This window comes from Gadus macrocephalus, chromosome 11 (genome assembly GCF_031168955.1).
Source record: "Gadus macrocephalus chromosome 11, ASM3116895v1".
NCBI lineage: Eukaryota > Metazoa > Chordata > Actinopteri > Gadiformes > Gadidae > Gadus > Gadus macrocephalus.
Genome location: NC_082392.1, coordinates 13,877,767 through 13,891,939, shown reverse-complemented (window position 1 = coordinate 13,891,939; position 14,173 = coordinate 13,877,767). Strand labels below are relative to the sequence as shown.

The following is a 14,173-nucleotide window of genomic DNA, read 5'->3' as shown; positions in this document are numbered from 1 at the left end:
GCCGGAAAAATCGAATTAATTGGGCATCCTCGCAGGCTTCTCGTCAAACTTTAGGCTCACGTGTCAACGGTTCACCGGCACTGTAAAAGCAGTGCTGCACAACACTGCAGCAAAGCAGAGAAAACAAAAGGAGCAGAACCCAGCATGGCATTGAATTGACCCACCTTGTGTGCGTGGCCTACAGCAACACTTTGCACACACAGAACAGCAGTGATTCATTCCTTCACTCAAATTGTTATGCAGGTTCAGCTAAATCAATGCTTATTCAACATTAACAATCAGGGGTCGCTCAGCAAGCCTGGATATCTGTGCAGCGCCTTACTCGCCTGGACGAAAACTAAATGGTGTTGGCCTGATTGAGAGGTCAGTGGGATCCAAAGCAATCAGTTAAAACTGGTTTAGCTGTGAAACCTCATACATGTGTGATCACCTAAGCCTTTATTTTTTCCATCATGTTAAACTCTGTGCAGATTAATTATTTTGATTGATGAAATAGGGAACCAACATCAATAGGGCCGTAGGTTAGCATATAACTGATGATTACTAAGAGCAATTTGTTAATTTTTGCATTACCTCATTACTTTTCCATGGGTAGCAGGGATGTTTTGGCGGCAAGCTGAAACTCTTGCACTAGCTTTTACACATTCTATCCTCACATGCCATCTAGTGTCAAGTACATTAAATTACAATAACTTACATTTAACCGGATGCTTGTAACTGCTTAACTAAGCGATTAAATATTACTTGACGTTAAAAACATAAATCACATGATATTTCAAGTGTGTTTGTGTAAAATGTACTTTTGGATCCCAATTTATATTGGAGGTAACCTGATACAAAGGAAACTACGACAATTGAGGAAAGGCGCAAACATGCCAAAGGAATTACCACCTAGTTATTCTCCATTCCGGCTCCCCATTGGGATTAACAGTCACCGAAGCAGAAATTGCATCTTTTTTGTCACGTTATGTTTACGTTTCCGGTTGAGTGTGATGTTGATGACACAGCTAGGTGCAGCCTCACCTAGCTCGAGTCACTGATTAGACTCCGGAGCTGGGTGAGGTCTCACACGTGTGGTGCATTGGCTAAACCACACACACACACACACACACACACACACACACACACACACACACACACACACACACACACACACACACACACACACACACACACACACACACACACACACACACACACACACACACACACACACACACACACACACACACACACACACACACCCCTTGTGCCAACCTGCTAATAAACGAATGTGTACAACATCTACCTGTGTCCTGTGTGTTAGAGGAGCCCAGCATAGACACTTCAGAGGCAGGAGCAAAAGCCACAGCCGGTAAATTTCTTTGTTTGTGCATGTCAATTTAAGGTACAATATCTAATTCATATGAAACTTTTCGATTCTTAAGAAAGTGTCTTGAATGCTATGCTTACTCCAAAATATCTGACAGTGAGCTTAATATCAACAATAGTCTACTCACCCGTAGTGATCATCTCCAACCCATTAGATCATAAAATAAAGTTACAGCAAAAACCCAATACCAATACCAAATAATATATATTTAATTTTAAATATCATCCCCATAAGCGTTATACAACTTTAACCCTGAGAGGTGAAACAATAAACTTCTTATAAGAATACCTGATATTTACAGATTAAAAATGGGTAGACAAATCAGTTAGTCTGTATGGTGTAGGTACAGTAGGCAGATTTGTGGTGCACTGTGTGGCGATGTTTGGAAGACTAGGAACACATTGGGTAAGCTAGTTTGAGGCCATTTTGTTTGGTATAAGTTTAAGATGGATAAGTACAGAGTTTGATAGAGCAAGTTTAAGCATTAGTTGGTTAAGGAGGGTTACGTAGGTATTGGGTTAAGTAAGTCAAGTAAGTAATGTCAAATCTAAGAAATCGAGAGTTTAGGTTAGGCCTACAGATGTTAATTTAGTAGAGTAGATGCGACAGTTAAGTTTGGGTGTTAGATGGTCAAGTTTAGACACGTAATGGTAGGTTTGTTGCCAGCTAAGTCCCTTAAGTCTCTCTCATTATGTTGCTGTAATTTGGAGAGTAGGAGTTGAGGTTCCTCAGGATGGTAGGTAGCAGATCACCAGTTCCATGCAAGTTAGCTTCACACAGTAAAAGTTTTGTGCTGGAGGATTTCAAAAACCCTTGATAACTGAAACACAATCTGCTAATAAATAAAAATATATGTCTATGGCAGTGGTTTGAAAATTGTTCTGACCATTTCAAGTTAAAGTCTTTGAAGCTGCCCATCAGTCAATGAAGTGATCCACAGAATGCAGCGACATCACCATCTGGTGTAAAACTCAGGTCATTACATTTAGTAATTTGGGTGATTACTTTATTTACTTCATGGTGATGGTGCTGAGATCACAGCTTCAACCCATATGCAAACCACAACTGAAACTGTATGAGCTGATTGTGTCAAATTGTGTCAGGAAGTATCAAAAGGAGGAGTCATTCTAACCAAAATTCAATTAAGCCAACAATAAAAGAAAATGCATTTCATATTCTTACCCTTCTTCATTATTTATTGACCGTACCACTCCACCACATGCGACTAGTGAAACCAGTGTCTCAATCTCTAATAGTTTATCCAATAAGGACCATTTATTCAACCACTTGAATAAAACTGCCTGTTATGAAACACAAACTACTCGTTTGATTCGTGATCAACTGTTCATATTCAAGCATTTAGATTTTTTCTAAAGTAATAACTCTCCCAGCATGAGACTTCTCTGCTACAAAAGTACAACTACAGCCAGGAAAAACCCTGACAAATCAGTAAAATTGTGATTACATTTTAGTCTATCAATTGCCCAGTTAATCTTAGAAATTGGTCAACTTTACTTTACAGCCTTTTATTCCGATGTTGGAGGTATCTTCCTATGGACTTGAAATAGGCAAAATGTTAATTATCAAAGTGTTGAAATTCTTAAAAGATGTTACTTTGTTTTAAGGAACCAGTGAATATGTTTAGGGTGGCCAACCCAATTCTGAAAAAACAAGCAAATATTCAGCCACCAATGGAAAGCTCACAACAAAGTTGGGTTGGAACAACTATATGAAACTTAATGCAAATCAACAGTAGCACAATCAAATATCTGCAAGCCGACAGTGAAAACAGTCACTACAGCATTGCACAGAATGAAACAAATGCAAATAATAAATTAGCCATCAAAACGGCAAGCAGCACTAAACAGCGGCTTCAAGTGTGTTGAAAGTTGAAATTGGTTAAGACTAGATAAGAAGTAGCAGAGTGTTACGAGTAGTGTGCATACGTGTACAATCAGCATCCATGCAAATCTAGCATGCTAAAAGTCAACCAGGCCCAAAACAACCAGTTAAGACATGCAAATAAACCCAGTCAGTCGTGTAGCTAGCAGTCTTCCATCTCGAAAAGACGTCCACAGATCCAGCGGGGTAGCAATGAATGCATTTAGAAACGAGGACAAATCCTTTCAGTCTGGGTAGAACTTTACCTCACTTGTTCTGGTATTCAACTAGACTTTAACCCTAGAGATTTTGGATCTTCAGGCAAACGCGTCTGTTGAGGGGGCTCTCTGCGAATAAAGTGTCCTGTAGCCAAGGTAGGTCAAGTGAATCTTTGTGGAGTCCTGGAGGGCAGAAACGCAAGTGTCTGCACAAGGCCCTGGTCTGCAAAAAGAGTCCCATTGAGTCCTCATGGTTGGACTTTAAGAGACCTACAACTGTGCCAGAAGGCTGTCTTGGCAAGAAGACACTTGGGATGTTTGTGAACCAAACTAGTCATTGAGAAGTAGTGTGGTACACTCAGATCCCCGCTTGACAGTGGGTAGTACGAAAGGACCTCAGAAGTAAATTAATTCTGCATCGCACAGTAGGTTCATTTAATACTGTGGCAATTGTAAACCAAACAAACAATTGATGTAGTGTAGGACACACAGCATTATACAAGACGTCAAAGTGCTGTTGGACAAGAAGAAAAATTATCATACTTGACCTCCACATTTTGGTACAAATTAGACACAATATTATTTACAATCCGATGCCATGGGATTCGTTACCACCTACTAGAATAGTACTGCATAGGTTTGGGGTGTATTGGTGCCATACCAAGGAAGCTATTGAGCAAAAAGCAATTTTCCATAGGAAATTAATGCAGTAGTTTATTGACGGTGCATATGTGATAAGCAAGCGGTCAGGAGCAAGTGGGTGTCCCTTTGTTGTCTGCCAAGACTGACTGAAAACACGGCAGGAACCGCAGATGAACCCAAAAATTAATATAATATGATCTGTCAAACATCCAACATCAAACTAATTTCATCACGTTGTAAAGTAGGAGGTAAAAGAACAGGGATAGCGATAACATGCGCCTGTCTGCGAGTGGAGTTTAAAGTGAGCGTTGCACAAATCCACAATACAGCTCACCTGAGGTCAGCATCCCAAGCAAATCCAAACTACTTCCACCAGCTTCTCAGTGAGGTGTTGAAGCTCCCACGTTGGTTGCAAAGTTTGCCCGGATTTCATTTTAAGGCAAAAAAAAAAAAAAGATGCAACAGCGTTGCATCATAATCATAAGAGTTTTGTCAAACCCCGAAAAATACAATCAAGCTCACAAACACTCCACGTTGCGGCTTAATAGGGTTCTGTCACATGTTAACTTAATTTAGAGCTAATAAGAAAAAACATTCTGATTGGCTGCGAGTGAGAAGCTGGTGATTCGTTCAGACAAGTAGATCAGTGATCAAAAATTAAAAAATATTCAAGAAGCATCAGCATTTACCACATTAGAAATCTATATTTGTAATTCTGGGTTAATGAATACTTAAGACTCACCCTTTCCCAACATCTGCATTTGTTCCATCAACTCCTGGATGCAATTGTCACCTAAAAGGGCACAGCCAATGAGTGCTTAGCCCCTGTGCACTTGCCGTCCGATGCCCCTTTATTTAAGGGGGACATATTATACCACCAGGTGGGAGTGTGATTAGCAGTTACAAGCCGGCTGGTAGACTGATCTATCCGGCACACACCTAGGTGGACACGCCCACTAGTGATGTCAGAAGACGCAGATTTTCAAAACAGCTTGTAACGGCTAATCACACTCACACCTGGTGGTATAATATGTCACCTTTAAATATTTTGGCCTCGGCATTGGGAAAGATAAATACCGGGCTTCCCAGGATAGTTTTTTTCTAACGACATCGTTGGAGCTGATTTTTTGTCTGTTATCTCAGGTCATAAAGCACTAAACTATGAATCCACACAGTAGCGGTAAAATGAACCAGTAGAAGCAGTGTGCAATTACTGAAAACATTTAAGGCCAATGTACACCAGATTCGGTGGAGTGGACCAGAGCAACATCATTAAGGAAGAAAAGCAGAAAGCATGACAGAAACAGAAGGGGTTTTCATTTTGGAAACTGCAACGATGCGTGATCTTTAGGATAGCATATCTGAAAGCACGAGTCAAACTGCAGTTCATCAGTTTTGCAATGATCTATTTATTTAAAAAAATATAAATATATAAATATAACCTAAAAACATTCTCTTTAGATGTGGACAGTGTTTCTGCAGATCAGAGGGAGGGAATTCCGCAGTCCACATTGCTCAGATTACGGAGCGGTATTTACAAGCGAACATGATCCAGACCGCGCAGGCGTTCTCAGGGTAGGCATACACGCGCACGCGCACCGCAAGCCTCACATGGTCGCCACGGCAACTCACTATCTCCTCACAGAACTGGGACCTGTGTGAATGAAAACACAACGGGACGAAACATTAGCGTTGAGCGTAATGTGATGATGCAAGGGATAACATTATTCAAAATGTAAAATGTCATGATTTTTTTCAGTGTTATTCGAAAAAATGCACACTTCAAACAAAGAACCTGTGGACCTATAAAAATATATATATTGGAGTGAAATGAGCTTACTGAAGTCTCAACGTTCACCAATAGGTGGTGCTCTTTTACACATGACACACGCACAATCATGACATTGTACATTTTAATATATAAATCTAAAAGTACAATGCTGAAGAAGTAATTAAAAAGGACAAAAAATGAGCTACATTAGTCTACTTTAAGAGTACGATAGACAAAATATAAGTTGATAAAAGCAGACTACTTCCAATCCAACAAAAAAATAGACGCACATAAAGAAGTAAAACTGCATTCCACACAGGTTAAAATAGTGTTGCAAGATGCTCAGAAGAATGTGCGAATGGTGACATCATGAGCAAATACCTGACCTTTCTCGGAACCGTTGCATCACCGTCAACACTTCTGCTTCGGTTTTAAATTACTTCTCTGTCAGCTTGATTCACACTACAACGTCTCTACTGGGGCGGCAAACTGACGTTACAACATCAACGTTGTTTTTGCAAAGTCAGCAATTTACGTGTCCTTTCCATTACCCTGTCAGACAAGTACATTAAAAGGTTCTGTACGCAAGATTTGAGAGCTATGACTCAAGTTTAGTTTATTAGAAATGTATTGGTGAGGGAAATGCTCTGTGAGAATATATATTTCTAGTTGACTGTGCCCGCCTCTTTCGATTTTAGACTGCTCTCGGCTCGTTCCTGCCCAAGCATGAATTGATGCTGCCTGTCAATCACAAAGCGTGTCAATGTGTTCGAAAGAAGCAGAGGAACTCAGGGAGGGAGGGAGTAGAGCAGGGTCGTGCCGACTTTAGGCTGTGTACCCGCTCTTTACTGCTCTCCCTCTTGACCACAGCAACATCGTCCCTATGGCGCCTGTGAGGAAACCATTTCCTACTTCTCCAGAGCCGAGTGGCCCCTCCCGCTCACCTGAGGCAGGTGGCGAAGGCGCGGCGTGCGTTGCGGTGCAGGAAGTGGATGGGGAAGCCCTTGAAGGTGTGTCCGTCGGGCACCGCCCGCCTCACCGCGTCCTGGAACTCCTCGTTGCCGCAGGAGACGCCGGTGCAGCGCTCCGTCTCGTAGGCGGCCAGCGCCGAGGACAGCAGGTAGGAGAGGTGGTCGTCCCACACCGTGGCCACCTCCAGGTCCTGGGCGGATCACGTGACACCCCCCAACGTCACATTACACTCGGTTTAAACCAATCAGGAGCCGCTAAATGGGACTAACCTACTTATCGTTACATCCCGAACTAAGGCGATAAAGAAGTTGATTTATTGCATCCCATTTTCGTTCCCTATATTCTTTCGTCCTAGTCTTTGTTTCAGTAATCAGGCACTCACAACGGTAAGGATTTAAATTGACCAATAAATATAATTGCTAAGGTAGATGCCCATTTCCCCTCCCCGTTATTTTCCTGCATAGCACTTATGCCTAGCACTTATTTTAAACTGTTCCATTTTCTTAAACAGCGAATCAATAGATCAGTGGCGGAAGAAGGTCCATCATCTCCTGAAAGATGCACCACATTAAGTTCAGGTAACAGGACTTCACCTTGCGGTGCTCCGCCACCAGGAAGCGCATCTCCAGCTCCAGCTGGTTGCTAGCGGCGGCGGGCTCCAGGGAGGAGGCGCAGAGGGGGGGGATGGGAGGCAGGGCGGTGGTGGAACCCGGAGCACACACCGACCTCAGGGCCTCCTCGCTCATCGCCTTCCACCGCGATGGGTTCTGTCACCATGGAGCCATAGAGTGAGCTCACAACATCACATTTAAACACTCAGCCACACACGTAGGCATTGAGGGAGTATTATTCATACTTTTGATATCACAAGCATGTCATAACTTGTCTTTTCAAACTGAATAACTTGAAACACTTTTTTGGTTTAAATGAGAAACATTTTCTTAAAGTGTCCCACTGCCTGAATCAACGGAACAGCCATTTAAATGTTATACACATCCATGCAGTCGTATGGACTTCGGTGGGGTCAAGGACGTTGGGTACAGGGAACACATCGTCATCACACCTGAAGGTCAAAGACGCAGAGCGGCACGGCGTCCGTGGGCTGGCAGTTTGCCAGGAAGCTCTGGTGGTTAAAGACGCAGCCCACCGTGCGATAGGGGGACGAGGGCTTGGGCTGGGGGGCCAGGGGCGGGGCGTCTGGGTCGATAGCCTGGTGCAGGTATCTGACGCGCAAAGGAGACAAGAACAAAAACAATTTTCTTCAAGTAGAATTATTAACAATTTCAACACAGATTATATCAAGTAAAAAGAAATAAAAAAAAATTGACAGCGTAACAATGAAAGAGAGCTCAACTATCTGCCATGGCAATGCAAGTGTGTGTGTCTGTGTCTGTGTCTGTGTCTGTGTGTGTGTGTGTGTGTGTGTGTGTGTCACCTGTGCGCGGTGAGGCTCTCCCAGAAGGTGATGCTTCCATCAGTCCCGCGGGTCAGGACCCAGGTGTGGGGGCCTCCCTTGGCCCTGGTGCCCACACACACGTACGCATCCAGACCGAAGCCCAGCAGCAGGCTGCACAGCAGGGTGGCATGGTCCTCACAGTCCCCCTGGAGGGAACACGCAACATACGTCACCAGGGGACTTTCCTTCTGCACTGGAGGTGACAAGGTTGTACAACTGTGTGTATACATACATTATGTATACACATCCATACATACATTATAGATTTAACAAAAAATACACTTGTTTTCAAAATCAAGTGCAATTTAATAAACCTATGTATTACCAAAGGATATTTTTTTGCATAAGTCACACAGCTAAGAGGGAGAAATCCCATCTCTCAGGATCCACTTCTTCAGTGTGACTGACCCTGAGTCACCGTGACATCCTTGTGTACATGTCTAAATAAACATCACCCATACACAAGCAGTCCTCCCTGTCCTGTAAGCCTTGATCACATGCGTGAGACAGACTGATGAGGATAGGTTGGCAACCGCTTGTAATAATAAAACCCCTCATTTAATGTGTGTGTGTGTGTGTGTTGTTGTATTGTTTGTGTGAGTGAGTGAGTGCATGTGAGAGAGAGATTGGAGTGGAGGCACAAAGACTGAGTGTGTGCGCGCATGTGCGCGTCTGTGTGTGTGATGCTGGCCAGCCAGGATTACACGGAAGAAGGAATGATAGATGCTTCCCAGAAAGGGCTAATATGGAGAGAGAGAGAGGGGGGGGGGGGGGGGGGGGGGGAGTGACATGGCTAAATTAATTTTCCCTGGAATGAAGCTCAGAGATCACAGCTGGGTCGCAGCGTTTCTGCATGCATCAGCAGTGCAGCTCAGCACAGTTCTGTGGTGTTCTAGATCTGGTCTAAATCTGGCCCACAACACGGAACTGCATTACTGTATTGGGGTAAGACTTTTGCTGAATGTAATTCATACAGTGGTCCAACTATATTCGATATTTCCATATTTAGTAGCCAGGAAAAGCAATAAGTCCTCACACAATGCAAATGAAAGATGTCTGATCATAAGGTCAAAATATATATATATATATATATATATATATATATATATATATATATATATATATATATATATATAATCTGCTCACTTTGATTCAAAGCAACACGACTGAGGTTAAAGTAATGCGGGGCAGGCTATGCAGTGGAAAACCTTTTCCCTTTCCCGGACTAGATCCCTCCCACACAAACAGCCATTCATATCCAGGTAATGCTGAGTACCCACTACAGGATGATTCGCCCGATATTGTGCCCGATTTCCCCCTTCCGACTCTGGTCAGCAAAATCCAGATTTTTCTTGATGGTTCTACAGATTATCGTGTGGTGTGTGGGGTATGTTAAAAGTTTTTATTTTTTTTAACGATCGGGCCCTCTCCGTTTTCAGAAAAAAACATTGCAAAAGCTAAGCTAGTTCTTCCTGACCGTCGTCAACCATGTTTGTTTACACTAAAGTCATGGTTTTGATTGCAAGAGATTGTCGAGAATTCCGGTTTTGATAATCAGGACTGGGCTGTTGTTGAATGGAATCAGTTAGTGTCTGGTGTGCTTTGTTTGCAAAATCGTTTCCTTCCACACAAAACTATTAAATGTATCTTAATCTATCATTAGCTGGGGGGTTCCTCTCACGTCATAATGTCAATGTCCATATTTGTGTGCATTTTCACACTTTTTTACACTAACTCAGCTTTGCCCACAATTCCCTAAACGCCTTCTACACAAGGGCTATTTGCAAACCAAGGCGTGCAGAGAGATAAACAGTCGGACGGTGTGTTTGTTCAGGTCTCTCCTACCTTGCCTCTACACACGAAGGCCAGCAGTGAGCACCACTGCTCCTGCTTTGCCCCCCCGCCCACCAGGGGGGCCTTCTCGTCTGCCAGAAGACTGACGAAGCGCGCCGCCTGGCGGGGGCTCTCCAGCAGCCGGCCCGCCCGCAACACACGCACATAGGAGCACACCGGCCGGTTGACACCGTTCTCGTCCTAAAGACACACACACACACACACACACACACACACACACACAGGGTGGGATGAGAGGTGACTTTAAGGACAGTGAAAACCTGCATTGCAGCTTTGAAATCACCTCCCCTCATTGGTGGCAGAAAATAAATACTAGAAAGAGGAAATTAAATCCAAAAGCCTCAACCTTAAACAAACAGACCAGTAACAGCATCAGAGGGAAGGGCCTCAGAGATGTGTTTCGGAATACGCAAATGCAAATACTGCTACAGTTCACAACACACGCACACACCTGTGCGAAGATCTTGACCAGTTTGGACTGGTGTGAAGGGCGGATCTCTAGAAACTCCCTCCACCACTGCTTGGCATAGACCAGGAAAAGCCTCTCCTTCTCCGCAGACCTCTGGCGCTCCAGCGATTGCTGGACAAGAGGCGGTTACCATCAGGGGGACAGTTGTACAGTACAGACTGGAGATATGCCGTTACAAGTCAGATGGTCATGACAGGGGCTATATATAAGGGGTAAAACAACGTAAACAGCAACACTCCACCTCACTTTTAACTCTCTAAATGTATATGTCCCAAGTAAGTTGTGAAAAAAAAACAAAAAACATCTACTGATTACAACCCAAAAATATTTACACCAGGTTTTAAGTAGGTCAATAGCTTAGCTGAGACCTATCTTGAGTGATGCATGAGAAATGTAAACGTTTCATTACAGAGTATGAGAATAGAGAAAGATTAGGAGAACAAACAACTTCGATTGAGAGGTGATGGGGTTCCTGCTGACCTGTGTGGTGATGATGTCCACATTGAGAGTCTCCACCAGTGGAGGGTAGAGCTCAAGACTGATGGTCAGAACACCGGCTGGTACTTTACTCTCACTTCCTGCTCTCACATACACAGACATACATACAAAGTTGTTGGCCTGTCCCTAAGAGCAACAAAAATCCTGCTGATGATATATGCTTCTCTTAAACCTGTTCTTCTACAGAAACTTGACCATGAGCTGGAGGCCATGTGTGGAACCAGGCTCAGAAACCAAAGCAGTCCTGCTGGGCTCTGGCATTTCTCTTCCATTTCTTATGCATATATACATGTGGGTGAATATGTTTGCCTTGACATTTTATTGTTAATCTATTATCATTGGTTTATTGAATTTATAATGAATTTGAAAAATATGAATAGCAATAATCTATACCATTTGATCTGCTGGGGTCGGTTAGTCTTACTAGCTGGACAGTCTTTAAGCAAACCCCAGCCAGGATGGCAGCTAATGGCCCCGCTGCAGTGCAGGGATAGATTTCCTTCTCATCTCAAAAAGATGTTGGCACCATTCAGCTTATTAAGTATACATTCCAGTTCACCCGCTCACCCACTCCCAGTAGCTCCACACTGAAGCAGGTCCTCCCACTGGGAGCACTGAGTACACTCCTCCAATCCAGGAAGTAGGAGGAGACCAGAGTGGTTTCATTGGAGGTGTCCATCTTTATCAGAACCAAATGTACTGGGTCACAAATGGACAGCATAGTGGTGCAATCTGCCATTCTGCTACCTTCCCCTAAAATATATAATATGAAAACGGAAAAACACATTGTGGATTGGCTAAATTGCCACACATTGTGGACCTCAATAATTATTTACATCTCAATGAGAACCAACAGAAATCCAACAGAAGTCACGCACCGATTCCGTCTCTGTGGACCTCCAACAGGAAACCCTCTTGCAGGTCAGGTTCGCAGGCACAGGGAACCGGCTTCGAATGGAACCTCTGATTACGGAAGTGCAGGTAGAGCCTAAAGGTGGAACACACCTGGCCGGGCAGTAGTTCTGGTTCCTGCAGGTGATCCAGAAAGGCCTTGCCACCAAGTACCTGGAGATGAAGGTATCGACGGGCCACGTCAATGTCCACTGAAAGGGGAGTGAAGAAGAAGAAAAGGAACAAATTAACTTATTATTCAGGTCGAGAAATAACTCTAGAGATGCCTACTGTGGTCGAGTTGGTGTGAATTGTCTCACTTCTATTCAACGGCAGCCGGTTTTTTTCAGCAACATGAGGAGCAGACTTATTGGGGAAATCTTTCTCTCTGCTTCTCTCCGTGTCTTGCTGTATACTCTACAGAATCAAAGAATAGTTAGTATAGAGTAAGTGGGCAAACATTTAATCTTTGTTGAAATTCTGTTTTATAAAATACTTTCTCAATGAATGCATTAAACGTATTTGACAACACGTATTTTACTTAATAATTATTTAATCCTCAACTCAAATAGCCTACATGTATTCGGGTAAGGTACTCTAGTACATAACAAACAAAGGGTCCTATTGTTGGGTCACCTGGCTGAACTGCAGGTCTCTCATGACATCATCTATGATCCCCCTGCGCTGTAGAGCCTGTAGGAAATTCCCCTCGGAGAAAGTATGCGGTCCATAGCCCAGACCATCCTTCAGAGTCTCGGACAGCACCTCTCGAATCTTCCCATGGACATCCATCTGATCGACATGCCCCAAGCATGTTATACCATGGTTATTGATTTGTTTTTTATGCACAACTTATACATTTGACTACTTATTGACAACTTAGACAGTAAACTACACGACAATGCGTCTTGAGATGACTACTAGCTCTTGCAATACAGTATCGGGACTCTGGGTAGAAGTCGGACTTTACAATACATGATACAAAAAAACCTAATAACGTCTAATTTGCTTGTTCACCTTTATCAGATGATCGTGAATGGTTTTCTTCAGTTCGCTAGCTTTCTCTGGAGGCAGAGACATTGTGACTAAAAGTCTCTAACTATAACAAATGAGCAGTAACATACGGCGTAGCTTAAGAAACCATATAGGGGACAATCTATCCAGGCTGTATTTTCCTTTAGTTTTACATGGCCAAGTCCTGGGAAGTTCCGTTTAAACTGTGGCGGAAAAGCAAGCGGGAATGTGCCCTTGTCCAATGCCTGTTGTTATTTATTCAACTTCTTAAATCAATCATATAACAGACAGCTCATTTTAGTGTCATACCACAATATGTAATTTTCAACGGAATGATATGCTTATAATCTGAATTTCGTTTAAATTCTCAAAACAATCTACCCTTTTGTCCGCAGGATATCTAAACGGTCCGAAAGTCGTCACCGAACTGCGACCAATCAAAAGAGGTCCCCTCTTTGTAGTTTTCGCCCGACTGCACTGTAGTCCATGCGACACCGTTTCGTTTATTATATATTAATTATTACGAATATTACGTCCGATTGATGACGAGGAACAGTATATGGGACATAGGCTACTTATTAAAAGATACTTAATTATAATTGTGTTAATGCTTGCGTGTGTGTGTGTACGTGTATATGACTGGACCAAGGGAGCCACACAGTAGTTTAACCATTAGAACAGGTTTGATCCAGCAGGTGTTCTGGCACACTTGGAGGGGATAGTGTTGCATGTAGTGCAGTCCAAAAGAAACAGTCAATATGGGGAGATGGCTCCTTCCTAAAAATTGGATTGACTTCCTGGAATTTAGAGAGCGACTGCAGCCAACTTTTCCATTCCTATACTAATTTAGCTGAGTGCTTTGGGTCCCGGAGAACATAATACCGTGACATCCAGCTCAGTGATGGATGAACGGCATTTACAGGTGGCTGCTTCCACCCATGGCGGGTAAAATGAAATTCAAACATACAACCCGACTTTGTTATCAAATATTTTATTGAAGAAGTAATTCATATTTTACTTTCCCATCATATTCTCGCTGCACCTCAGCAGTGCACAAGCCATCCCCTGAATCGTAAGAGGGTAAAGAAAAGATTGAATGGAATGTTATGGCTGAGAACAGCTGTGTTAAATAAAG

At 43.1% G+C, this 14,173-nt stretch overlaps 1 protein-coding gene across 1 annotated transcript; it reads right to left on the bottom strand.

Annotated features, from left to right (window-relative positions):
* Positions 1–5,502: 5,502 nt before the first annotated feature.
* Positions 5,503–13,426, bottom strand: cep76 (centrosomal protein 76). Its single transcript, XM_060064690.1, has 13 exons — positions 13,042–13,426; positions 12,661–12,816; positions 12,345–12,441; positions 12,012–12,236; positions 11,701–11,886; positions 11,116–11,213; positions 10,618–10,746; positions 10,158–10,346; positions 8,292–8,458; positions 7,920–8,079; positions 7,450–7,623; positions 6,829–7,046; positions 5,503–5,767 (listed from the first exon to the last, which is right to left on the bottom strand). Exons 1-13 carry the CDS (start codon positions 13,102–13,104, stop codon positions 5,629–5,631), a joined length of 2,001 nt encoding a protein of 666 aa, XP_059920673.1. The 5' UTR covers positions 13,105–13,426; the 3' UTR covers positions 5,503–5,628.
* Between the last annotated feature and the right edge of the window lie 747 nt (positions 13,427–14,173).

Excerpts from the sequence above, each read along its gene's own strand:
- cep76 (XM_060064690.1), bottom strand. The coding sequence starts at position 13,104 with ATGTCTCTGCCTCCAGAGAAAGCTAGCGAACTGAAGAAAACCATTCAC. Across the intron at positions 7,047-7,449 it reads TGGTGGCGGAGCACCGCAAG|GACCTGGAGGTGGCCACGGT; the intron begins GTGAAGTCCTGT and ends TGATCCGCCCAG. Across the intron at positions 5,768-6,828 it reads GCCTTCGCCACCTGCCTCAG|GTCCCAGTTCTGTGAGGAGA; the intron begins GTGAGCGGGAGG and ends TCATTCACACAG.